At 42.8% G+C, this 26,326-nt stretch overlaps 1 protein-coding gene across 3 annotated transcripts; it reads left to right on the top strand.

Annotated features, from left to right (window-relative positions):
- On the top strand, positions 1-25,683 carry pcdh10a (protocadherin 10a). Of its 3 annotated transcripts, none has more exons than XM_058083696.2 (5): positions 2-3,058; positions 4,088-4,146; positions 4,667-4,773; positions 19,274-19,654; positions 22,908-25,683. In XM_058083696.2, the coding sequence occupies exons 1-5, from the start codon at positions 515-517 to the stop codon at positions 22,925-22,927; spliced, it is 3,111 nt and encodes a 1,036-aa protein (XP_057939679.1). In that variant the 5' UTR covers positions 2-514; the 3' UTR covers positions 22,928-25,683. The 3 variants fall into 3 exon arrangements, with proteins under 3 accessions (XP_057939670.1, XP_057939679.1, XP_057939687.1); XM_058083704.2 differs by having other exon boundaries at positions 5-3,058; positions 19,274-19,434; positions 22,908-25,682; XM_058083687.2 differs by lacking the exon at positions 22,908-25,683 and having other exon boundaries at positions 1-3,058; positions 19,274-21,266.
- The last annotated feature ends 643 nt before the right edge of the window (positions 25,684-26,326 follow it).

The raw sequence follows: 26,326 nt of genomic DNA, 5'->3' as shown, positions 1-26,326 counted from the left end.
TAGCCCCAATCATGTGGCATTACGCGCGGCGTCGGCGCTCACCATTGGCTGGTGGAGAAAGAAGCTGTGCGCAAAACCAACCCCGCTGGTCACACTCACTTTACACAAGCCGAGCTGAGTGCATCATCCGCTTGGAGCGCACGGAAGCACCGATTGAGAGCGCTGCTATTCGCCAACAAGTTGACTTTTCTTCTTCCTTTTTTGTTTTGTTGCTCTGACAGACAGCCAGGAAGTGCCTGTTTTGTTGTGTGAGACTTTGCGTGAAGAAGGACCAGTGTGATTTTTTTTCTTGCACAGGAAGTGTTGGCGACACGTAGTGGCTCCAGTCTGGTGCAGAATTGATTAAAAAGGTGCTCGGATCAGATGGCCGTGCGTGAGAAGAAAATGTTCCATGTGTCAATGGAACGGATTTTCACCGTTTTGCAGGCAGATCATTTGGGAAATGCGCACTGCTTGTAAAAATAAGGAATAACGCCTTTTTGTCCTGAAGTGCACTTGGAAACTGTGAGCGGAGATGATTTGGTTGTTTTTCCTGTGCTCCATCCTGGATGGAGCAGTCTCTCAGCTCCGTTACTCTGTGCCAGAAGAGCAGGAGCCCGGGACTGTGGTTGGGAATATCGCTGATGATTTGGGGCTGGACATTACTAAACTTTCCGCGCGGCGCTTCCAGACTGTGCCCAGTTCACGGACACCTTACTTGGAGGTGAATTTAGAAAACGGCGCGCTTGTGGTGAAGGAGAAAATTGACCGGGAAGAAATTTGCAAGCAGACCATCCCGTGCCTTTTGCACCTGGAAGTGTTTTTGGAGAACCCCCTGGAGCTCTTTCGCGTCGAGATTGAAGTGATGGATATCAACGACAACCCACCCAATTTTCCCGAGGCGGACATTTCCGTGGAGATATCAGAGAGCGCCATCCCCGGGACGCGTTTCCCGGTGGAGAACGCCTTCGATCCAGACGTGGGCGCAAACGCGCTCAGCACGTATGCCATCACGAATAACAACAATTTCTACCTGGACGTGCAGACTCAAAGTGACGGCAATAAATTCGCCGAGCTCGTGCTGGAGAAACCTTTAGACCGGGAGCAGCAGGCGGTGCACCGCTACGTGCTCACCGCGGTGGATGGCGGCAACCCGCAGCGCACCGGCACGGCGCTCCTGGTCGTTAAAGTTCTGGACTCCAACGACAACGCGCCCACTTTCGACCAGTCTGTGTACACGGTGGACTTGCGGGAAAACTCCCCCTTGGGCACCCAAGTGATTCAGCTTAACGCCACCGACGTGGACGAGGGGCAAAACGGGGAGATTATTTATTCCTTCAGCAGCCACAATACGCCGCGGATTAAGGACTTGTTCAGCATTGACGCCAGAACTGGCAGGATCGAAGTGGCAGGTGAGGTAGACTATGAGGAGGCCAGCACGCACCAGATCTACGTCCAGGCTAAAGACATGGGGGCCAACGCCGTTCCCGCTCATTGCAAAGTGCTCGTTAAACTTGTGGACGTGAACGACAACACTCCGGAGATCAGCTTCAGCACCGTGACAGAGTCGGTGAACGAGCAGGACGCCCCCGCTGTCATCGCACTTTTCAGCGTCTCGGATCGAGACTCCGGTGAGAACGGTGTCATGAGCTGCGAGATCCTGGGAGATGTTCCTTTCAAGTTGAAGTCTTCTTATAAGAATTATTACACCATCATGACTGACGGCCCGCTGGACCGAGAGACCACAGAGTCCTACACCATCACAGTAGTGGCCAAAGACAAGGGCCAGCCGGCTCTTGCCACCAGTAAGTCCATTAAAGTTCATGTGTCTGATGAGAACGACAACGCCCCGCGCTTTACACAGGCGGTGTATGACGTGTATGTGACTGAGAATAATGTGCCTGGGGCCTTCATTCACGCTGTGAGCGCCGTAGACCCTGATATAGGACAGAACGCTCTCATTACTTACTCCATATTGGAGTGTGACATACAGGGCATGTCTGTGGACACATATGTGTCCATCAATCAGGACACGGGCTACCTGTACGCGCTGCGCTCTTTTGATTATGAACAGCTCAAAGAGTTCAGTTTCATGGTGCAGGCCAAGGACTCAGGAACCCCAGAGCTCTTCTCCAACGCCACAGCAAATGTAATCATAGTAGACCAGAATGACAACGCCCCGACTGTCATCGCCCCAATTGGTAAAAATGGCACCGCGAAGGAGCACCTGCCACGCTCTGCTGAGCCCGGATACCTTGTGACGCGCATTGTGGCCATGGATGCTGATGATGGCGAGAACGCACGTCTGTCCTACAGCATCCTGCGGGGCAACGAGATGGGCATGTTCCGCATGGACTGGAGGACCGGAGAACTGAGGACCGCCCGCCGGATCTCGCCCAAGCGGGACTCTCTGGGCCACTATGATCTGCTGATCGAAGTGAGGGACCACGGGCAGCCCCCCCTGTCGTCCTCAGCCAGTGTGAGCGTGCTGTTAGTGGACAGTGTTGTGGAAGGTCGCAGTGGGGATCGTGGCTCTGCCTCTAGGGCAAAGGAGACCTCGCTTGACCTGACGCTTATTCTCATCATCGCCCTGGGCTCTGTCTCATTTATTTTCCTCTTGGCCATGATTGTCCTGGCTGTGCGTTGCCAAAAGGACAAGAAATTCAATCTGTACACCTGCCTGTTGGCCGGCGACTGTTGCATGTGCTGCGGTTCCTGTTGCAGCAGGCAAGCTCGCAGCCGCAAGCAAAAGAAGCTGAGTAAGTCCGACATCATGTTGGTTCAGAGCACCAATGTGACCTCAGGTGTGGGGCCCGTGGGGCAGGTACCCGTGGAGGAGTCCGGAGTGGGCAGCGTAGGAGGGGGTTTTGGCTCCCACCACCACCAGAACCAGAACTCCTACTGCTACCAAGTGTGTCTGACGCCAGAGTCTGCCAAGACGGACCTGATGTTCCTCAAACCGTGCAGCCCCTCCCGAAGCACTGACACAGACCACACCAACCCGTGTGGCGCATTAGTCACCGGTTACAGTGACCAACAACCGGATATCATCTCCAACGGCAGCATTCTTTCGAGTGAGGTAAGAAAAACTGATTGAAAATGATTTGTCTTTCTTTCTTTCTTTCTTTCTTTTTGTTTCTCTTCAACGCTAACGCATGGTCAGAAATAATCTGTTTCCTATCAAGCATGCTTCCCATTCAGGTCATGCCCAGCAAAGGAAGATGGAAATTGTATTGACTGACTGTTGAACTTTGTGGCCTTTAATCATTGTCACGCCTCGTGGTGATTGCACATGTCAATTGCTGAATCTCATGTGTCCTTTTAGTTTTATTCACAGCGACCAGACAGAGCTCAATCTCAAGCCTCAATTCTCATTTAAAGTTAGATTTTATTCGCTTTGATGTGGGACCAAAGACAGATTTGCATAGACTGGGAGTTGCATTAAGGGGGTCCATTTGAAGTTCAATTATGGGAGTCAGTTTTACTCATTGAAATGACACTACGGGAAACTTCATTTACTCCAGTTTTTGTATAAAAATAACCAAGAACCAATCTCTCTGAGTACGAGATAGTCAAGTAACATCACAGATGGTTGTAATTACTCCCTCCCTCCCCCAAATAAGGCTTCTGATAAATACTTAGAAAGCCAAACTATGTTGAGACAGCAAATATTCAAAGAAAAGAGGAGATAAATGAGTTCTGCGTGGGGAGCTGTGAAGACTTGAGGCTTTTTTGTTGATTGCAGTGTGGAGTTTTTGCCAGACAGCCAGTCGCAGTCTTGGCTTTGCTGTGCGTTAAGCATTCTGTGCACGGCCCAGCGTGGCAGCAGCATGAACAAAGGTTGTTCAGTCCCAGCGTCAGCCGGCTCAATCATTTACGCATTCAATCGCCTCCTAACCCACTCTCCACTGCTCTCATCTCTTCTCACCCACTCACTAAGTGGATGCGTACGTGCAAGTGGATGCATTCAACATCGCTACTGATCTATGCAGAGCAGGCATACTTTTTTTAACACTCGAATGATGCATTTGTGGTATGCACTTGTGTTTCTGCTGTCCATGTCTCAGTCTGTTTTGAATTGTCATGTTTGTTTTTATGGGTTTACTAGAACAAACACCAGCGATCGGAACTCAGCTACCTGGTGGACAGGCCAAGACGTGTTAACAGGTACTAAAAACACGCATGCATCTGAATCCCATCAGCAATGTGCTGAGCCAGCTGAACCACATAACTTTCACCATCAGAGGACCGCTAACCTCCAGCAGGCCAAAGGGATCCTCAGTCTATTCACAGATCTATAAAATTGAATATTACACCCATCAGGATGAGCCTGGTGGAGTCTGCGTCATTAATTGCAACTCTGAGAGGCTACATGGTTCCCGGTGTGTTCGTAATGTAGCTCTTCAATTTGGCACCGGGCCCATAACTAGCAGTGCGGCACCCATTAAAGCTCTAAGACTGGATTTCATTACATGCCATGTGTAACATCCAATTTAGAATGGTGATGGCCGCCGTGACGGTATTAATGCGGTTATGTGGTGACGCTGCTGTTCTCACTCTCTTTGTCGCTTCCTTTAATCCTCCCTCCCAGCATCAGTGAAGCTTGACCTTTGTCTATACCTGTGAATTCTTTTCGTTTCACCCTACCTTGTGACACAACTTGCTGCGTTTTGCCTCTCTCCTCCAGTTCGGCATTCCAAGAAGCAGACATTGTAAGCTCGAAGGACAGCGGTCACGGCGATAGCGAGCAAGGCGACAGTGATCACGACGCCACCAACCGGGGCCACTCAGCAGGTGAGTCTCTAAATAACGTGTTTGCGGACAGGATGGGGCGACTTATTTGAGAAGAGGTGGCTGTGCATTATAAGAAACAAAGGTGCTGATTTGATTTCATATGCAGTGATTATTTGGCAAACCTCTGTTTTCCGTCTGTGTTCTCCTCACTGCGGTTCTATGGGGCGGTGCTGAAAGGACAGCGACTCTCAGGGAGTATGTGTGAGGCCTGCACTTCTTTCCAGGCATCAATCAATAGGTTCACTCAAGTGAAATGCACACAAGCTAGAGTAACGTAATAAGATGCTGCTGTATGTATCGTTGTACTTTTTGGGTTGAAGAGACAGAGAGAGATCTGTCTTTCATTCTGGGGGTCCTCATTTACTTTTATCAAAGAAAAAAGAACATTAGCCAGTAATCCGTTACCACGTTAAGCTTCAAATTTCACAGCTTCACTCCATCGCTGTTCATCAAAAATATATTAATCAAAATATATTTTCTCTTTCATAGTTGAATGCGGCCTATTATTATTATTTGTTATGTATTTTATGCCTAAAGTAAGCATTCTCATTGCCAAAATGGCACATTGAAAGATGATGTCATATGTAGTATTCCACACTGGTCACCAGGTGTCACTAATGTTACTATAATTTTGGATGAGACGCACAAGCATCAGATTTGATCAAAAAGATACTGTTGTCGTGGTAACCCACATCCAGCTAAATCGCTGACACCCAACATCACTTCTTGCCCACCACCGGGCAAGCACAAGTCTTATTGATGTCTTAAATCGTTTATTTTCTCATATTATGTCTACCATAGTGGAGTGTAAATGTGACTGTAGGGGTGTTATTTAATATCTAGAGGCCTCTAATGATGTCAAATTTAGTTTTTCTACGCTGTCACTATGGAAATATCCCATTTATAAATAAAAAATCTTAATTCACTGAAAGCTACTTTTGGTGGTCTGGAACCAATGAACAGTGATAAATGAGGGGTTACTGTATTTTTGGCACTCTGATGTAGCATTCATACTAACAATAGGCTAACAAGGTGCAGGTATATTGTTGAAAATATCATTCAGTGTACCACGCCAATTGGATGTACTTTTATATGAATGACAGTAAAGTGCATGTGTGTGCGTGTGCATGTGTGCGTGTGTGTACTGCCTTTTGAAAAACACAACTTACCATAAGCATTGTGTTTATAACATTTGCTTTGGTTTCTACGTGTTTATTGATCCAAGTGGAGTCAGACCAAAAGAAGGACGGGTAGAAAATTGTATTTCATATTGAACTGCCCTTTTCTTGGGAAGGGTCACGCTTCACGACTCATGTACGACCTGTGTCTAGACCGGAGTCTGCCACGTATGAAAGTGGTGCTGGGAATCTAAAATAGGCTTCATTCTGTGCTGTAGGATAGTAAACAACCCTCATCACGGCCTGTGGCATTTCACGTTGTTCAGTCAATGGTTGCGGCTTTAAATGGCTGATTTTGCTTTTGAGCTTTTCCTGAAAATTGCCAAAGAAGTTGCAGTATTTTTACGTTTGTTGTGATTAAACTGCAGGAGAGAGTGAAAGCTGAAGTAAACCATCGTATAAATCAAGTTATTTGTGAATTAATAAATATTAAAAAGATGGCACACTGAAAGACGACAAAGATGGAGCTGCCTTCACGAGAAAAAAGAAAAACTCAAGGGACATACAAAGTCTTTTAGTATTAGTATCATATCGGAAGTGAAGAAGTTGCATGGCGACACCCATAGTTCTGTACAGTACTTCCTACGGTGGCTATTGTCTGACCAGTGTAGAATACTTCATTACATCACAACACATTTGGATGCATCTTCTAGAATACCTTATTACCTCCACCAAGCACACAGTGCAGAGCGCAGTACGGCAGTTATGTTTTTGTCTGTTTGTCTACGTTCAAAATAGCTTGTATTTATGTTTAACTTCATTTAGCCATTTTTAGGTCCTGAAAATATGTACTGGTGATTTAGAACAAAAATATGTAACATTGGCTTAAATGTGCATGTTTTTTTTTATTAATAATTGGCCGTATGCTAGCGACCCCGCCTCCTCACACAGACAAAGAGACTGTATTACTGCGGAATTGGCTCACTTTATTCATGCCGTTGTTCTATAGAAAAAATGTACTAAGGTACTCAAACCAATGCACGTCTGTTTAGAGGCGAGAGGCGAGGCAAAGACAATATGTTTGTCAATATATTGATGCTGGCAACATTGTTGTGCGATTAATTAATTTATTGGCCTGGGACGATTTCTTGTGACTCTCCCAATGAATACATATAATTACATTTCAGAGGAATTTATTGCAGTATTTTTGTTAAGTAAACGATGAGGTACATGATAACTGCATGCACATCAATGATACATGAGAATGAAAATTGGGTCCGGATAGGAAAGTTAACATACACGTCCAAGAAAAGAAAAAAATCTTCCTTTGGGGGGCACCCAGTTCTGTTATTGTTCAGAACCATATTCCACCTCAATAAACCGGCCGAGCTCTGGCTCCTCAGTCGTGTCTAAGTGGAGTTATTTAATGCCTACATTCCATGACACAGGCTAATAAGTTTGGGTAATGGGCAGACGTTATCCACTGTATTGCTGCAAGACTACTTTAAAGAAAAGTCGCCCTGTGACTGATTGGTCGTTCAAACCCTTGTGTGTGTGTGTATGTGATGAATATCTAACATCTCTAACTAGCCTAAAGCTGAAAGAAATGGAAGCAACAAAGGTATATGCAAAAAGCTAAATTGGCAACGTCAATCAATATTGAATATTATGTGCTAATACTCTGCAGTATATTTGACTACACCGGCATTACCACAAGATATACTACAAATATTATTGACCACGGAAGTAGTCTTCATGTGTCGTTAGGCCAATGACACTATTCTCCTTATTACAAGCTAGTGTACTACTAAAACATATATTTATGGTCCAATTACTGCAGTGTGTGTGGAAGCTACTTTCATGTGGGTTTTGTATACCTCCCTAAAGGCTCTTTGGGTATTACGATGCACGCACTAAAAAGGAATTCTCTTCTAATCGTCAGCAGCAATCTCAAAAGACAAATATTTTGGACTTTTTTACTTGGCACTCTGCCAGGTGTGTTGTTTTGTAGGTAAATGTGCATGTTTCTTTAACACTAAACGGTATTCAGTCGATGCCACAAAGACACCGATCTTAGATGCCAGTCAAAATATATGTTTGTGATACGCTGCTCGCTTATTCCCCTCCAAGTCCTATTGCTAGCTTGACACTGACATTCTCCTCCAATTTCAGATCAACATTTGCAATAAAAGGCACTGTTGTAAATACTAGACTATATTCAACTCCAACCGATCCCCTCTTCAGTTGCTGTTGTTCACTCACAATACCCCCTAAAATGTCTCACAGGCTTATTGAACATGTTTAATGAATATGATGAAAAATGAAAGTCTCTTCTTTCTTTGCTGTGTACCATGTTTATATAGCTCTAGAACACAATCTTCTGTGCGTGCCATGAAAAATCTGTCAAAATGATCCGAGATGGCCGGTACTGGCAGGTATGTCTCATGACAAATGGCTGGGATTGAATGTGTTTTATGTTAATACTTTTAGCCGTCTGGAACAGATTAATTACATTTACATTATTTCTCACGGAAAAAGGCAATTGGGTTAGAGTACATTGTCGGACCTTCACTATCTAAAACAGGCAGTGTGCGTGCACGTGCATCGGTTCGCATGGTTTTGTGCTGAGTGCACATTTCCTAGAAGAGAACATGCGCTGAATAACCCAGAGCTAAAACCAGCAAAGCATCTTTTTTGTGTGTGTCTATTTTGCCACAATTTGCCTGCTCAAGCAAATTTGCCCGTGTGCACCTGTCCACACGCACATACATTTAGCATTCACCTTTGTACCCTTGTATTCCGTGTACGGGTGTGCACGCACATATTTGCGGCGGGGTCTCATCCTTCATTCTGTTTCCCCCACACGTTGGATCTCCGAAACACTTGGCTGAGCAGTAATTCATTTCTAGAGCCTTTGCATAGCAATTATCAAGGAGGCTCAGAGGCAGGTTGTCCTCACAGGACCGCCCGTCACAATGTCTCTTTTGGTGTTTCTCACAATAAGTGATGAGAAACCACCTGCCGTTGGTGTATGATCAACCACACCAGTTTTTGCTCCCTGCTCAGCCCCCATTCTGACATTTAAGGAAATAAGGCTAGGCTGCGAGGCTAGGGTGTCTACTGGTGCTTTTAAAAGACTGCAAATAGTCTGGAGTGAAACACGGGCGTGTCAGGAGCCAAAGCGCAAGTGATTGACTGCCACACCCTTATCTGGCCCACACCTTCATTGAGTTTTTGTGGTTATTATTATTCAAATCAGGCAGTGTGTCTTCGGTCTGCATTAGCTCCCCTCATCATCTCTAATAGGAAACTGAGTGAACAAGCCAAAAAAATGGCATCTCAGACACGGATGCTGAGGTCTGCGAGACGGTAGAGAGAACAGAAATTATTGTCGTGATGACATTTTGGGGAGAACAAACGACATGACAAATGGGGCAATTAAATCACTGTGGCAACGGTGTATGAGATAGATGATTATGAATTAGTAGCTGGCATCGTGTTTCCTTGTCAGTGAGCTGTCAAAGGCATTTAGTTAACAGGGTTTGGAAACCACAACCTGGGCACTAATTCATTGAAGGAAGAAGGCACTTTTCTCAGAGGAAAGTTCGCGTGACACTTTACACGTGCGTTCCTTGACTTTGGATAGGATTTCTGTTCATGGATGGAATGGAGATCCTGTGTCTTCCTCTAAATTTGCTCAGCTTGTGGCAAGTTTGCAGTTTTTGTCCCAAGATTAGAATCATGCAAGAGTAGTTCTTGACATTGTAGAGAAGATGATTCAGTACTCAAAGTATTTCTTCCCACTTTATGTTGTGTATTCTTAACATGGGATTTCCAGCCATATTTTGTTGTCTAATATGACGTCTAGAAATGTATTATGATCACCCTGTCAACGTCTATACCATCTATTCATATATGCGCATGCATGTCCTTTCTGCTATGACCAAATAGTATTATTTGACTTTCACTGAGGGTCGAGGATAATCTGTTTTAATCAAACCATCTTTTTAGTAAAGTCATTTCATCTGTGACTTTATTTATCAGCTCTCGCGTACTTTCTAAATAACTTGTGACACAATTATGTGAAAAAGCTGCAATGAAATCAGCCATTTTAGGCTGCAACGATGACAAAAAAAAAAGCCTGGCGAATGCTAGGGGGACTGACTGTCTCTTGAACACATTTTTATCATCCTCAGGAAATAGTGATTAGAAAGTCTTTAATTAAAAAGATGATTTGCATTTATGAACATGTGGCAGCGTGACAAGGTTGTGTAAGTTAGATTGATTGCTGATTTCATTAAAAAGATGCAGCACATCTAGCTGCATTTAGCGCACAACCCAGAGATCAATAAGCGGTGGTCACCCAGAGCCTTTCCGACCGTAAGGAGGGATATTCATCAAACGGGCAGCTCCCCAGGCAAGCGGCCATCTCAGCTCTCCATCCAAACATTTAGTAGCTGCCTCTGCAAGACTCACAACAGTTTCTCTGTCTGTCATTGCCGGGTAGGGTGGCAGCCATCTTGCTCTGTTTTGCCCCTGGGGGGTCTCTGGTTTACTCATCACAGCCTCGCTGGGCAGCTCGTGCAAGAAAGCTTTGCTGCTCCCCTGCCGTCCTGAGCTGCTGTCCCAATATTGACATGCCTTGACTTGCTCTGCAACAAAGAAGGAAAAGGGGAAAAAATAGCTCTAAGACGCAACCTACCTGGGGTGCTTTTTAAGAAAAAAAGGCATGACATAAAAGAAGAACAGCAAGAATGAGTCAGGAGCAGACAGGTGAATGCTGGGCTAGGGTTGATGTTGTTTACATATTATCCCATACAGCTGCCAAATAACGAAATGTTTTTATTGCTACGGAATTTTGTTGATGTCCAACTTGAAAAAAAAGTAATTTATCTACTTCAGGAGTATAAATATAGTCAGAACTAAGTAATACATTCACCAATATGAAATGAATTGCCATAATTATTACACACAGAAGCAGCAGCAATACATAAAGCCATGCAGGACAAAATGTCGACAATACTTTAGGTGCATACGTTTTCCACAATTTCAGCAGAACAGGTGATAATGGATGCCAGGCTTGTACACAATTCTGAAGTGAATTGAGAATGTCTCCAATTCAATTCCATGAATGCGAAAGTAGATTAGCAATCTTTTTAATTTTGGTGTATAATAAAATCATGTGTATACTCTAGAAATGATTGTTATATATTTCCATACTTTACTGCACGTGGCTTCAATATGGAAATACACTCATTGCTCATTATTGCAGCGAATTGGGTCCAGACCCGATTATTTGCAAATGTGTTTGTTGTGTTAAAGTCTATGGAATACCTGTTTACAACTTTCTTAATCTGTTTTTTAACTTTGTTACAGCCTTCTAAGCATGAAATAACACCCCTTAAGTCACCTTTAACTAATATAGTACACATTACAAGACTAAATAATAAATAATCAAGTAAGACAGAATTGGGAGAAGACCCTTGTTGTTTTTAATTTCCTTTACTGTACTCTACTTTCTGCGGTGGCTATTGTCTCAAAGATATAACTATACTGACACCTAGTGACCAGTGTGCAATACGACATCAGGCCAAGTTTGAATGAGTCTTCTGCATGCCTTATGTTTGTACGATATCTCATTTTTATGCTTGAAAATGTTTCATTTTGGCCAAAAAGATGTAAATTATTTTTGCACTCGGCAGATTGATATGACATTCTGGCAACCTGCTTGTGTTGTAATGATGTTCAAAATTCCGCTGTTTGTGAATGCACCTCCAAAGGATGATGAGCAATTGTCGCGTTGCATGTTGGTCTGCCAGCTGACCGTGTTGGAGTTGAGCGCTGCTGTCGCCGTGTTAAGGTCGGCAGTGGAGTCTGTTGGCATGTTGTGCTCCGTACCAGACCGTACCTGCACAACATCACCTTCAAGCACGTGTTTCAGGTGCCTGCATTCATTTAGCAGCTGAATGAGGCGCCGGTGCCGTGTCGCGTTTCAGTACGCATCCCTATGCAGGGCACGAGTATGGGGAGTAATCCCAGCGCCCACACAGTGTATTCAAACATGTGGCTCATTTTTCCCCTCGGAGGATTTGTTTCCCCTCATTTTCGTCAGCTGCCACTTGCTGATTGTATGTCAGGCAGCACAATTAGTGAAATCACTCCCACATGGAATTTCAGAAGCAAGCAGAGATGTAATGAAAAACAAAATAGTAGGGGAAATGTGCTGATGGCTTTTTAACAAGGAGATTGTGTTTGCATTGTGTAGCATTGTTTACCGCCGTGCATGTGTGCGACTTTGCTTGTTTGTGTGTCACTTCCCCCCGCTGGATGAGGTCATGATGAGCGAGAGGGCTGCTGGCAGGGACTGTCATTGCCACTCACTGTTTTGGTTGTTGTTTTGCTTCCTGCCTGAGGAAGCGAAGGTGCTTCACGAGGATCAACAGCTACTGGGTGTCATGTGCACATGTCTGTTTGCTTGCAAGCATTTACATAACTTGGCATAAGACTACTTTTAAGCCTGTGTGTTTGCAAACATATGCGTTGATGTCCGTGTTGGTTAAGAGCAAGCCGTTAAGCAAAGACCCCTCTCAAGCCAGCAAGTCTTTGCACACTATATTTACTTATCTCCCCCCCGAGTACAGTACCTCATTGTTGCCTGTGATTTTATCAACAGTGAATGCATATCATTAAGATGAATGTGCATTGTGGCTTTCAACCACTTAACTGCACAATGGCCCCGCCAAGATTAGAAGGCCTGGGTCAACACAGGAAAATGTCAACAAATCATTAAGAAGCTTAAAGGCCAACAATAGATGATTTAGCATAGATATGCATTCATGCCAGGGGTGGATCTGGATGCCTCTGCAGACAGCCTCTCCAGTAGCAGTGATGTGATGTGAGTGCATATAGGATAAATAAGACATGTGCTCGTGTGTGTTGATCTAAATGTGTTCCACTGCAACGGGAGTTGAGTGGGGGACGAACAGGAAAGGATGTCGGGGTTCAGAGTTTTAGCCTGGCACGGGTTCAGCACCATGTGTTAAGAATTATTGGGCCTTTTGTGAGATAATTTAAACTAGAGCTGCACCAATTAAATGAAGAATTGATTATCCAATTAATCAACAACTGTTTTATTTTCACTTTGTCGCATATTTAACCATATATATTTAAAATGTTGTTTGACATCAAAATAACAATTTATTTTAATACAAATTTAACACCATTAACTATTATAACAATTTTTACATTTGGAACTGAACTGTGTGTGTGCATGCATGCATGTGCAATAAAATTTCCCTTCATTGCGTAACCTTCTGCATGTTCTGCTCCTCCATGCCTTTCCACTTCCTCCCTGCTGTGTACTGCTTCAATACATGGAAAGGAGCCATGCTCTCATCAAAGGCTCCTGACACCTTGTCGCAGTTTCTATGGCTTAAAACGGCATTAAACAAGATCTCTTTTATTGTGCAGTTGCATCATCAAGTTCTTCTTTAGATACGTTTGAATAAGTTCATTGAATAAGTTTGAAGACGTTTTGGAAAATCCATGGCAGAGTGACAAGTGAAATTGGAAGCTCAAAGTGGCGATGAATGATTGCATCACCAATGGAAGCATGGTGTGATACAAGCACATGTAAGTTGATTGTCTGGTATGTAAACCCTCCACTTGCTGCCTCAATTTGACCACCACACTCCTTGTTCCATCTGCGGTGTCACCGTTTGGTGTTTTTGGCCTTCGGTCTCTCCATCTGTGTTTGCCAGGATCTTTCTGTTCCTTACGGCTCCTGCAGCCTCGCTGCTTTTGTTGCCCCTGAAATCTGTGACTCCCGCCTCTCGGCCTGTGCTGTCAATTGTCTGGGAGCCTTGTGGCTCATCTGACTTCATGGTCACTGCGGTCACATGGCCTGTCTCGCTCCACTTGTGTCCTGAATTAGCAACATGATTACAGCAATGCAAGGGTCAGCCTCAACAAAACATTGTGAATGCTGAATAGCAAGTAACACCAGTCCAGGGTGTACCCTGCCTCTCGCCCAAACACAGCTGGGATAGGCTCCAGCATACCCGCGACCCCAGTGAGGATAAGCGGCATAGAAAACGAATGGATGGACGGGTGGATGGATGAATCGTGAGTATGCCGAATTCCACTGGGAATTCATGAATCAATAAATTCATTGTGCAACTTCAATGATTAGTTTACACAACTTAATGTGTCTTGGTCTCTGAATGTCTTTTACATGTTACATAGGAATACATCGTGATGGGTAGTTGACATAGCTCAAGCACACAATGTCATGCTTCCCAGTGCCTGTTCTTATTACGTTTTCAGTGATAATGTTAAACAGGCATCAAACTTCCATGAATAAGAGGAAGGAGTAAAACCTAACAAAACTAAAAACTGGAATAGTTTCCCATTCATATATTGTAAGGTTCTGTCTAGTTAGATGCATGGCTTTATGTTTTGTTTTTTTGCCAAATAGTTTGGATCCAAATCACAGATAACAATACTGACAATACTTAAGTCACACTGTTCACCAGCATTAAATGAATTCATTAAATGAACAATCCGGTCTGTAAACACGAGACTGGCTTGAGAAGAAGTTAGAGCACATGTCGCCTCACGCAGCACAACAATATGAAGTGTGTGCCTGCTCAGCCACACTGAGGACGAAGAACATTTCTGTTGAAGTTTCATTGTGTCTTCCAAGGGGCAGTGTGCCAAAGAAAAGGAAAGCCATCGCCATGGAAGTAAAAATGAACATCCTTAAAAGCTCAGAGAGGAGAGACACCCACCACGCTTTGTTGGACCCAATGAGGAATTTAACTAATTATTATTTTATTAATTATTATATTATATTTATTAGGGCTGTCAAAAATAACGTGTTAACGGCGGTAACTAATTTATTTCATTAATTACATTTTTTTGCGTTAATCAGACAAGCTCACCTCGGGTCCGACGGGTCTGTGGTCGTAGCACAGTGGAGCAGTGGAGCATCCTCACAGTCCCACAGAGGCTGACACTGTTTTAGAAGCTCATTCTGACCTGAACACGCACTGCAGTACAATTAGATATACACTATATACCGTATGTATCTCTACTTCCTTCTTTTCTTTCACATTCGCAGTACAAGAACAGGAGATGCATTGAGGTACACTCCGAACATCACAAAAACGGCTTAATAACGCCTGTGTGTGTGTGTGTAAATAAACAGGAAGATAAATAAAAACATGAATTGGATATTCTTATCACTCACTTCCTAAATCTTAAGCAGTTTAATGAGATTCAAGTGCCGCTTCACAGAAGCACACGGCTTATTTAGGGGCAGCACAGCTGCCGGCAGTGACACAAAACGTCACCGTGCTCTGCATCGCAGGAGGGGACAACTCGGTGGATTCTCCTAAAAGACAGCATACGCTGCGTGTAGCACGAGTGGCCAAACCACCGCTATGGTGGTGGAGACGGTGGCAGAAAAATACACTTCTCATGAAGGAGAAGGCAGAGTGGTGTTCAAGACCCACGTAAATGATGATGATGATGGCTGAGGTGGGTGAGATGAGAAAGATTAGAGAGCTAAATGGTGGACACAGGGACCTGACCATTTCTGAGACTGGTGATGTCATAGTATGGAATGAGGGTAGTGACTATACTCCATCATTAACTTTGGCTCATACGGATGGTTTTCGCTCATTTACGATATGTCTTTATCTCTTACCAATTTCAACATACAACCATTTCAAATACTATATTATTAAAACGGAATACTCTTTTAAAAATAATCTGCCGCCTAGGGTTCATTGAGTTGTACAATTTGCTACATTGTAAGTATGCTGAAATGATGACATTTACATTTACCTTAAACTCATAATAACAGTTTCAAGTGGGATTCAAATGTTCGACTACTATTCAAAAGACGTCTTGAATAGGACGTCTATTAGACAAATAGATTTTTAGACTTTTGAGCTCGCTTTTAGCTTGATCGGCATAGTCGGTCTGTCCATAGTGGGCCTCTTAATACATACTGATATGTATCACCATTTATCTTTCTATTCATCAAATAGAGTAAAAATGGGCATATTTCAGACATAGTTCTTAATGGTGATTAATCACGATTAATTTATCAAACCACTGTGATTTCATTTCATCATTTTGTGATCATTTGACAGCCCTAATATTTATATATTATGAGGTTTTATTTACTATTCATCTGAAGCTTGTTATTATTTGAGTAATCCATTTGGCCCTGATGGACCAAATCAATATGATGCGAACACAAACAGTAAGTATTATTTTATTATTCTAATAACTGATTAAACAGTGAAATAGAATATAGGCCACACAGTCAGGGGATCGCAGAGACCTGGGTTCGACTCTCTGCGTGGCGTTTGCGTGTTCTCCGTGCATTCGTGGGTTTTCTCCAGGTTTCATGCATGTTAGCTTCATTGGCGACTCCAAATTGTCCATAGGTATGCATGTGGGTGGGAATGGTTGTTTGTCTATATGTGCCCTGTGATTGGCTGGCCACCAGTCCAGGGTGGACCCCGCCTCTGTCACTGTCTTCTAATGTGTGTGAATACCTATTGCCTAAAACATAAAGGTAATAGGTCTGCCTTTATGAATGACTTAGAACATCTGAAAAGCTGAAATGATATTTAAATTTTTACATGAACGATACCAAAATAGTTGTTCATTAGCTGGATAATCGATTAATCATCGATTCACTGTTTCACTGTTTCGATTCACCAAGATCTGGGAGTAAATTCTTACTGTTTAAATTCATTTTTAATGACTGTATAATGATATACAGTGCATCCGGAAAGTATTCACAGCGCTTCACTTTTTCTACATTTTGTCATGTTACAGCCTCATTCCAAATTGTATTAATTTAATCTCTTACCTCAAAATTCTACACAAAATACTCCATTATGACAATGTGAAAAAGTTTTTTTTTTGACTTTTTTTGAATTTATTAAAAATAGAAAACTAAGAAATCACAGTATTCACAGCCTTTGCCATGAAGCTCAAAATTGAGCTCAGGTGCATCTTTTTTCCACTGATCATCCTTGAGATCTTTCTACAGCTTAATTGGAGTCCACCTGCAGTAAATTCAGTTGATTGGACATGATTTGGAAATATAATAACTGTCTATATAAGGTCCCACAGTTGACTGTGCATGTCAGAGCACAAACACCAAGCATGAAGTCAAAAGAACTGTCTGTAGACCTGCGAGACAGGATTGTCTTGAGGCACAAATCTGGGGAAGGATACCGAAAAATTTCTGCTGCTTTGAGGTCCCAATGAGCACAGTGGCCTCCATTATTCGTAAATGGAAGACGTTTGGAACCACCAGGACTCTTCCTAGAGCTGGCCGGCCTTCTAAACTGAGCGATCGAGGAAGAAGGGCCTTAGTCAGGGAGGTGACCAAGGCCTCGATGGTCACTCTGTCAGAGCTCCAGCGTTCCTCTGTGGAGAGAGGAGAGCCTTCCAGAAGGACAACCATCTCTGCAGCAATCCACCAATCAGGCCTGTATGGTAGAGTGGCCAGACGAAAGCCACTCCTTAGTAAAAGGAACATGGCAGCCCGTCTGGAATTTGCCAAAAAGCACCTGAATGACTCTCAGACCATGAGAAACAAAATTCTCTGGTCTGATGAGACAAAGATTGAACTCTTTGGTGTGAATGCCAGGCGCCATGTTTGGAGGAAACCAGGCACTGCTCATCACCAGGCCAATACCATCCCTACAGTGAAGCATGGTGGTGGCAGCATCATGCTGTGGGGATGTTTTTCAGCAGCAGGAACTGGCAGACTAGTCAGGATAGAAGGAAAAATGAATGCAGCAATATATAGAGATATCCTGGATGAAAACCTGCTCCAGAGCGCTCTTGACCTCAGTAGACTGGTCATGTACCTTGACCATATAGACAGTAGACATTAGCACACAGCCAAGATCTCAAAAGATTGGCTTCAGAACCACTCCGTGAATGTCCTGGAGTGGCCCAGCCAGAGTCCAGACTTGAATCCGATCGAACATCTCTGGAGAGATCTGAAAATGGCTGTGCACAGACGTCTCCCATCCATCCAACCAGCAAAGAAGAATGGGCAAAACTGCCTAAAGATAGGTGTGCTAAACTTGTGGGATCATATTCAAAAAGACTTGAGGCTGTAATTGCTGCCAAAGGTGGATCAACAAAGTATTAAGCAAAGGCTGTGAATACTTATGTAAATGTGATTTTTTTTGTTTTTTATTTTTAATAAATTCAAAACATGTCAAAAAAATATTTTTTCACATTGTCATAATGGAGTATTTTGTGTAGAATTTAGAGGTAAGAGATTAATTTAATACAGTTTGGAATGAGGCTGTAACATGACAAAATGTAGAAAAAGTGAAGCGCTGTGAATACTTTCCGGATGCACTGTATAATGATTAACGTATTAACATATTCCTTTCAGTGTCATTTAGGTGTAAGTTTCAGCTTACACTAAAACTCAACAGTTGAGGAAGCGTCGTTGTTCATAACCCGAGGACCAGTTGGCTCTTTTTGGCCTCGGGGATGATGGCGGCCGTGTAGGGTTATAGATTGGCCACTTTTTTTGCTCGTCCCATTCAATTCTTTTGCCTTCCTCCTCTCTAATGGAAGCCCTGCTTTACTTTTCCCACATCGCAGCATCTACTGGGGAAAGGATGAAGGAAACACAAATCCCATCTGTGCAAGAGAAAATTGGCTGCGGGGTGTAATTATTATGATGACTCTGTTCATGTCTCTTGGTCCTGTCTTCCCTTTTCTAATATCTCGCGTACGCTTCCACCCTCCCCTTTTTATTCTCTCTAAGAGAGTGTAATTAACATAACTGGAATCCCTTTCATGCTGCTTCTTCTATTATGTAATTTCCGATGTTATTTTGATCTTTTGTGTGTGTAGGTTTTGTTTTTGGCAATTACACACGTACGGCTACACGTGGATGATTGGCATGAAAGTGCAACTAAGCAGCCAAGTGAACATGTTGTTGCTTTTTGTGTCACTTTTCTTGAGATAATTGTAGCTTTTGTTTGAGGGCGGTTTTCGGACGGTGACGGAGTGTCGATGCTGATGGTGCAGAGGGGTGTATTTTTGAAATACTACATCACTTTGATTGCACATTTAATTCAGAATGAATGAGGTGCGTAGGAAAACAAACAATTTGCCTCATCAGTGTTGGCCTTGTCTCTTTGATGAATAGTTTGTGTTGTACTTTTTCTTCTGCTGACATGAAAATGATGAATAACTTGTTTGTTGTCTGTTTTTTTTGTCCCCTTCCTGCCTGTCCTCTTCCCTGTCTTTGCCACTGCTCTCGCTCATCCATTTCTTGCTCATGCTCACAATCCCTGTTTTTGGCATCTTCAACGCAGGTGCTGACCTGTTCTCCAACTGCACGGAGGAGTGCAAAGCCCTGGGCCACTCGGACCGCTGCTGGATGCCATCCTTCGTCCCGTCCGATGGGCGCCAGGGGCCTGACTACCGCAGCAACCTCCATGTCCCCGGAATGGATGCTACACTGCCAGACACTGAGGTACCCTCCTCTACCGACCTATCTGAAGTCGCCTTGGCCTCGTCCGCCGCCACGTCCAACGATAGGTCATTCTCCACCTTTGGCAAGGATGGCCAAAGATCACAGTCACACAACAGCCTTCACCATCACCTCCATCAGCAACAGCAGCAGTACAGCTCCAGCACGCTAGAGCGGAAAGAGTATGATAGGGGGACCCTTCCATACAAACCTACCTTTCTCTGTGAGTATCAGTATGAAAAATCCCTGGGGCCGTATGACTTTGGTCTGGTCCAGTACAGATACTAAAGCAAAGGGGTCACTCCATTGTGGTCTGGACTATCTACTCCTAGTTCTCCCATTTTTAAGGAGCTTACTGTTTTTGTTGTGTTGTTCTTTTTGTTACTGTTTTGTCAAATGTAAAATGTAATCTATTATTTTCTCAAACCCCACATAAATAGGCGCACCAGCTAACTTTAAGAATTGTCTGTATTCCTGTGACGTAAAAGGAAAAATAAAAACTCTAATTTAAATTGGTTCTCTTATGGATCTGCTGTGGCCCATTTTCTTTCTCCCACCTAAATTTCCCCTTCCAAATCCTTTCAAAGCTCTGGTTTTTTATCTGATGCTCATATATGTAAAGGTCAACAACATCAATCTCACCTCATGTTTTTATTCGTTCTATCACCTCATATGTCTGAATGCTGTTTATGACAGCAAACATGATTTGGATGTGCATAAACAACTGGATAATCCATCTTTTTCTGAAGGTTAAGGTGCAAGGCTTCATTTTCAGTTGCATGTACCATATCAATAAGACTCCACATTTTAAAAGGTAAACATTTCCAACTATAAAGAAGTTGTACAGAATTCATTAGGAGAGGATAACAAATCATTTCCGAGCTCCCACAGAACATGAATAATCTATTAGCTCTAAGAGAAGAGAATGGATCGGATGTGAGCGCTGAGCAGTGAAGCGGTTTCCAGTCAAGTCACCAACATGTTCACCAGTGTTTTTTCCTTGATACTACAATACATGCTGTCTCTCAGGTAAAGGATTGTTTGTGACCTAGCAAACAGTGGCAGGCCATCACTCTCCTACAGAACTTCTCTGTGCAAAAGATAATTGCGGTTTAGCCTTTAGGTGCTTCTCTAAATATAGCACCGTGCTCACCTCTTCTGTCTCGCAGGCTTACGATAAATGTGCAATATAAAACTCCATTGTATACCACTATTGGATTTATGAGTTCCTTTTGGTGTTGGTCTCTTCAAATATATGGGCTTCGTTTTGGCACAACAGAGGTTTTGCTGTGTGTAAAAACAAGAACAATTGCCCTGGAAGCTGATGCTATAAACCGAAAGCCGGCGTGTTCCGCGTTTGATAGGAACATCTTTGCCGATGGCTGGAGTAATGTTTCTTAATAAACAATTTAGAAATGTTTGTTGATGGATACGCCGCTACAATGGTGTCGTGTACAAAAGCAACCCCTCACATGAACACACATCCATACACAGCGGAACCTGTTACCATTGGAAATTTAGAAAATGTAAATTTAGCTTCCGTTTGGCTGCATTTTATCATATGCTGCGTATATTGTCATGTTATTAATGCACTGCCAGTGTTCTTAATGTAACAGACAGTTTTACCTTCATTGAAGACATGATGACGTATTGACAAACACCATGTGTCAGCAAGGTTCATATACACGCCACCTTTGTGTTTTGCCATGAGTTATTTCTCTGATGTTTCTCACGTTTTTTGTCTTTGGCTTTCATTCATTCATAGATGTATTTTTATGCATTTTGAATTGTTTTCTGCATGTAAAATTATAATTAAAAACATGTTTTTCTGTTAACATTTTTGTCTTTCTGGAACAGATTCATTGTTTAAACAACAACAACAACAACAATGCCTTGGTTCACATCAATCCCTTTCAAAAGGTCTGACTCAAACCAGAATGGACTCGAACCAAAGCTAATTTTCCCATAGAAATGTAAATGTGTAATGTAAATCCAATTAATCCGTAAAACACTCAAAAATGTTAACACAAAAAACATTTTATAGACAATTATTATAATTTTACATGCCGAAAATGATGCAGAAATAATTACAAATGACATTTACCGGCTTTTCTTGGGGAAAAAAACAAAAATAAATTATAAACAAAATAAACATATTATTCTGCTGAATCAAACAAAAGATCAACGTTCTCGAACCAATAAATATGTACCTAAACACGTAATCCGCAAGTTGTTTTGTTGTAGGAACCAATTGGAATACCTCTGAAATGATGGCGGTGTTCTCTTTAAGCCGTCAAATTCTGAGGTCTTCTACTCTTGTCTCCGTACAGTCCATCGCCTTTATCTTTTGTGCGGTCCATATACTCTGTTACGTGGTGTATCTCTCTGGCAAAGCAAATTTGATATAAACAAACGCTGTTGCTCTAAAATGGTGCCCGTGGCGCACAATGCACTGCGCAATCCTGTACAAATGTCACAAGATTTTGTGTTCAGTTCGTTATCCAAGATAATGGCGTAGACAAAAACAGGACGTTAAACAAGTGGGTGAATGCAAGCCACGGCATAAAAAAATATTGAATGTTAACTGAAAAATGCCCCAACTGTTATGGACTTTAACCAAGGTAACGCTTTATGTTGTAATATGTTTCGGTTAGAGTCGGTCCTTCTGAACCAAGGTTCCACTGTAATCTGTTGCCACGTGAATTGTTCATTTTATACGGGTGCTGTCTGCAGCCAATGTGTAGTTTGGGCAGCCCCAGCAGCAACCCCCACATACTGTAGAACATCCGCCATCACCATGCCAATAATTGACACTGCCTCCCGGATTTCACTACGTTGCGGCAACGCAAAGTCAACTAATCCCCTCAAATACTGCATAGCCTCACAACATCGTCCAATTCTTGCAATTTTCCCCGCACATGTTGTCCAAACATCGTCATTTTCAACAATGGAATTTGTCCCCGAGTTGCACCCAAACACGTGTCTAACTGACCCTAACTAACTCACCCACGTCCTCACTTATCTGGACAGAGCTGTGGACGTGTGATGTAATCTCATATCGTTCCTGATGGTGATGCTTATACAGTATCCTGACTTGATGAAAATGAGCACAACTAAATATTGGCCCTTTAACTATGAATGTGTTTGTTAGAGGGGCGTCCTCTAAGACCTGATGAGCAAATGAAGAGCCAATGAATATAAATCCCTCCCCCATCCCTGTGGCGCCCCCTAGAGAATGCAATTGCCCACGAGGCCCATAGCTAAAACAGCCACAGCCCATGCATATATATTTAATGGCACAATTACGGCACACGTTAGTTTTAGTATCCCTGAAGAGGGCTTTATGGTATATAAATAGCTTCACTGCAAGTCTTTTGTGGCATGCATCCTTCAAGAGACTGTATTTGTAGCCGTCACTAAAAAGCCTCATGGGAAATAGTGTCATTTGTCTTAACGACTGTTCTTTGTCTTCACAGCCCGCAAGAGGATTTGCTAGCTCATTCCATGTGGACCTGTCGGAGACAGCGTGAAGTTGAGTAATCGGCCACCAACACTGACGATGGGGACCGCAGACTGAGGCTAGATAACAGACATTTGGACAACAACAACTCTGGATAAATGCAATTTTCTTGGGTGGCAAACAACACGACAGCCTTGGCTTTGGTTGCCAAACAGGGGAGAGGAGAATTTCTGAGTAGCCGTAAACCTTTCAGAGGAGCATTCCAAGGCCTTATTTCTCTCAGCAGGACTGAGATCAGGGCTTGAAATTGAAGATTATCAAGTGTTCAGCAGAAGAACAGGAATACAACACAAGACTGCGGTTTGGAGAGCTGCGTGTTTACATGAAGTTACAAACTTGGACCGACATCCCATGGAGCCCTTTAGTGATTTCTCAGTGAGCCAACTGTACAGAGACAATGCAAAAGCGAGCCAAAAGGCGATGTACAGGTAATATATGGCACAGAAGGAACTATGGATTCTGTATCTCGGCTTTTTTGACTGACTGTCTTTATATAACTTCTCCTTTTTTGTTGCTTTCAGTTGATCTCTCTGTGTGGTTCACTTGTGGAGAATCTGAACGTATTACAACGTATACTGTAGATGCAACACGTGGGGATTTGTTTCTCTTCTGGGTGGCTTTTAAACACGTAGACAAAACCAGTTTAGTATCACATGAATGTTCTAACTTCTAAGCTAGTGATATTCCAGCTCCTTTCTGAGTGGGATGCAAGTGAAGAACGACCAGTATGTGATTCTCTTAACGCCCTTGGCCTATACATAAACAATCAGACACGTTCAGTGGTTTTTATCATGTGTGCAAAGTGTTTACTGTGCTATTTTAAAAAGCTTTTCAATGAATATAAATCTCTACATATATAACTATATAAAAAAACTATATACAAAAGTTGTTGTTTTTTTCCCAAAAAACTGTGTAACCATTGATTTGTGCACCTTGTGTGTGCTACCAAATTGAGAGTTGCGTTGATTGAAAAAGGAGGAAAGCTCAACACTGTCATACCAACCGAGATTGAGATTCATTTTCTTATTTGTTACTTTCACCATTTATAAACACGCGGCCATTTTGTGTACAGCGCAGACACCAATATCTTGACCAAATGTGTATTTTTAGCCAAATATATGCTCATGTACAGGAATAGGGGGCCTCTGACTACTGGGCTATATTTGAAGGATTTTACAATCACTCACACATCGACAGGTCAAGTGATAAATAAACAGTGTCATTGAAGATTTCTACTGTGTGCTCTGTCAAGAATCATTTGCCAGAAATCCAACAGGGAAACTGCTTATATTATGCTTTCACTCTTATTTTTAACGCCAATTTTCACAAGAGACATTGGTTTGTACTCAGCGTTGGGAGCAACGACCTTAAGAATAATGGTGTTACGATTACTATGGCATGAAATGTTTCACGTTATTCAGCACTGATATCTAAGAACTGTTATGTGGTCATAGATCTGTAACATTCATGAACATATCAAATTATCCAGCTTCACTCTATCGCAGTTTTTCAAAAAAAAAATTATAATTTGGGGGGGTCAAAACTAGGCATGTGTCAGTTGCCGGTTTCAAGGTATACCAAGGTATGAAAAAATATGATATGGTGATATTTGGTGATTTGGTGAAAATGGTGATATTTTGGCCCAAGGTTATCATTCCGTCAGAATCTCATGTCTCGTGCAAACTGTGGTCCCTGGGTCCAATTGCAGTCTTCAACTCGTCTTTAATTGGCCCGTGGCACATTGTGGAAATGAAATGAGCAGTAAACAGCAGCGTCAACTAATAAAAATAAATGAAGAATACAGTAGGACTGATGCCGTGTATTAATTAACACAAGACGTGCATCATATAGTACGCTAACCAAGAAATCTACGCAAACTGAGGCACAAACTTTGCCTACATTTTCGATGTAAAATGAAAAATAGCATTTCTCAACCCCACAACAACTCAAAATCGTGTACATATTTGAAGAATTTTATTTTAAATAACACAATAAACACTAGTAATGATTATTACTTTTGAATAGGGATAAGCACCCGGATGGTTGAGTCATAAACCGGAAGTGGGCGCGCTTTAACCAAAGTAGGTGTGGCTGACATCAGTACATTATTTTAAGTCTGAAATTGACATGGATTGATCAGACGTTGCTATATTTATTATTATTGGGCTATGTGAGTACTGGTTATTCATGGTGAATCATCTGCACTGAAAAGATGTAATCATGATGGTTTTGCTCTACTTTCCTATTTCCTGACCTCAAAGCTAAAAAAAAAAAAAAAAGAAGAAGTGTCCGATGCCAGTACCCTTCTGTCTGTTTCTTCCAAATATCACTGGCAACCCCACCCCCACTCCCTCATTCCAATCCCATCAGCTCTGTCCTCACATGGACGGCCAGATGTTCACATGCAAAAAAGGAGAAAGAGCTCTTGAATTCCGGGTCATTAAAATGCGGCTGTCCGTCACTTGACTGCCTGCAAACAGACATGATCTGTTTGTGTCCATCACAAGATTGCCTTCTTTTAGAAACACAGACTCATGTGACTGCTTCATGTGGCTGATGGGGGTTTCCTGCATGAATGAATGGCCTTTGGGTTTCTGTTGAGCATCTCACCCAGAAACATTCCACCAAACGCTAATGCAAGAGCGTGGAAATTGGCTTTCAAAGGGAAAAAGTGACTTATAATTCCTTTTGGTAAATGGGTTGTTTTTATGTATATACCATACTTCTACTCCACGTGCAAGGTTATGTGGTATGTTTCATTATTCAATCATTTTAAAAAAAAGGAACAGTAATGGCTGCATTCTGATCACCAATAAACACTGAATCTTGTCTTTCTTAGAAAATCAATTAGCCGTCCTTTGTTTATTGTGGTTAATTGGTTCCAGCCGCGTCCGCAATAAGTGAATTTCCCCAAGTAGTAGTGAATATTAATTAACTAGAGGGGCTCCGATCGATCGGCCACAGATGTACATCAGTCGATATCAGTGAAAAAAAGACAGTATCGACATCGGCTGATGCTTGCTCAGCCGATCCCCTCTGCCATGTGTGGGACCTTCCTGCCTTTGTGACAGTGTTAAAAATGTCTTACCGGGGTGGCGCTTCATTTGTCAGGCAGCGGCTATAAAGCCCCAGCCCCCGCCCGCTGTACTTGTGTGGGCAAAATTTGGGGATGTGTATTTCCTTAGTACGGATTTGGGAGCATGCAGACACGATGTAGCACTTTTAGTGCGGGAGGGGCCGCGTAGGACTCCGGATGATGTGTGACAAGTGAGCGTCAAGACGTGCTTGAAATGGGCGTTGTGCACAATGATATCACAGTGACATTGTATCTCCTCTACAGGTACAGAAGAGGGAATCGGCATTAAGGAGGATTTG

The sequence above is a fragment of the Doryrhamphus excisus genome, linkage group LG9 (assembly GCF_037039965.1).
Source record: "Doryrhamphus excisus strain RoL-2023G ecotype Guam linkage group LG9, RoL_Dexc_Guam_v1.1, whole genome shotgun sequence".
NCBI lineage: Eukaryota > Metazoa > Chordata > Actinopteri > Syngnathiformes > Syngnathidae > Doryrhamphus > Doryrhamphus excisus.
The sequence above is the reverse complement of the archived record's forward strand: the minus strand, read 5'-3'. Positions and strand labels throughout refer to the sequence as shown.

Coding starts and splice junctions, on each gene's coding strand:
- pcdh10a (XM_058083687.2), top strand. CDS start 515: ATGATTTGGTTGTTTTTCCTGTGCTCCATCCTGGATGGAGCAGTCTCT. Junction 3,059..4,087: donor GCAGCATTCTTTCGAGTGAG/GTAAGAAAAACT, acceptor TGGGTTTACTAG/AACAAACACCAGCGATCGGA. Junction 4,147..4,666: donor AGGCCAAGACGTGTTAACAG/GTACTAAAAACA, acceptor TCTCTCCTCCAG/TTCGGCATTCCAAGAAGCAG.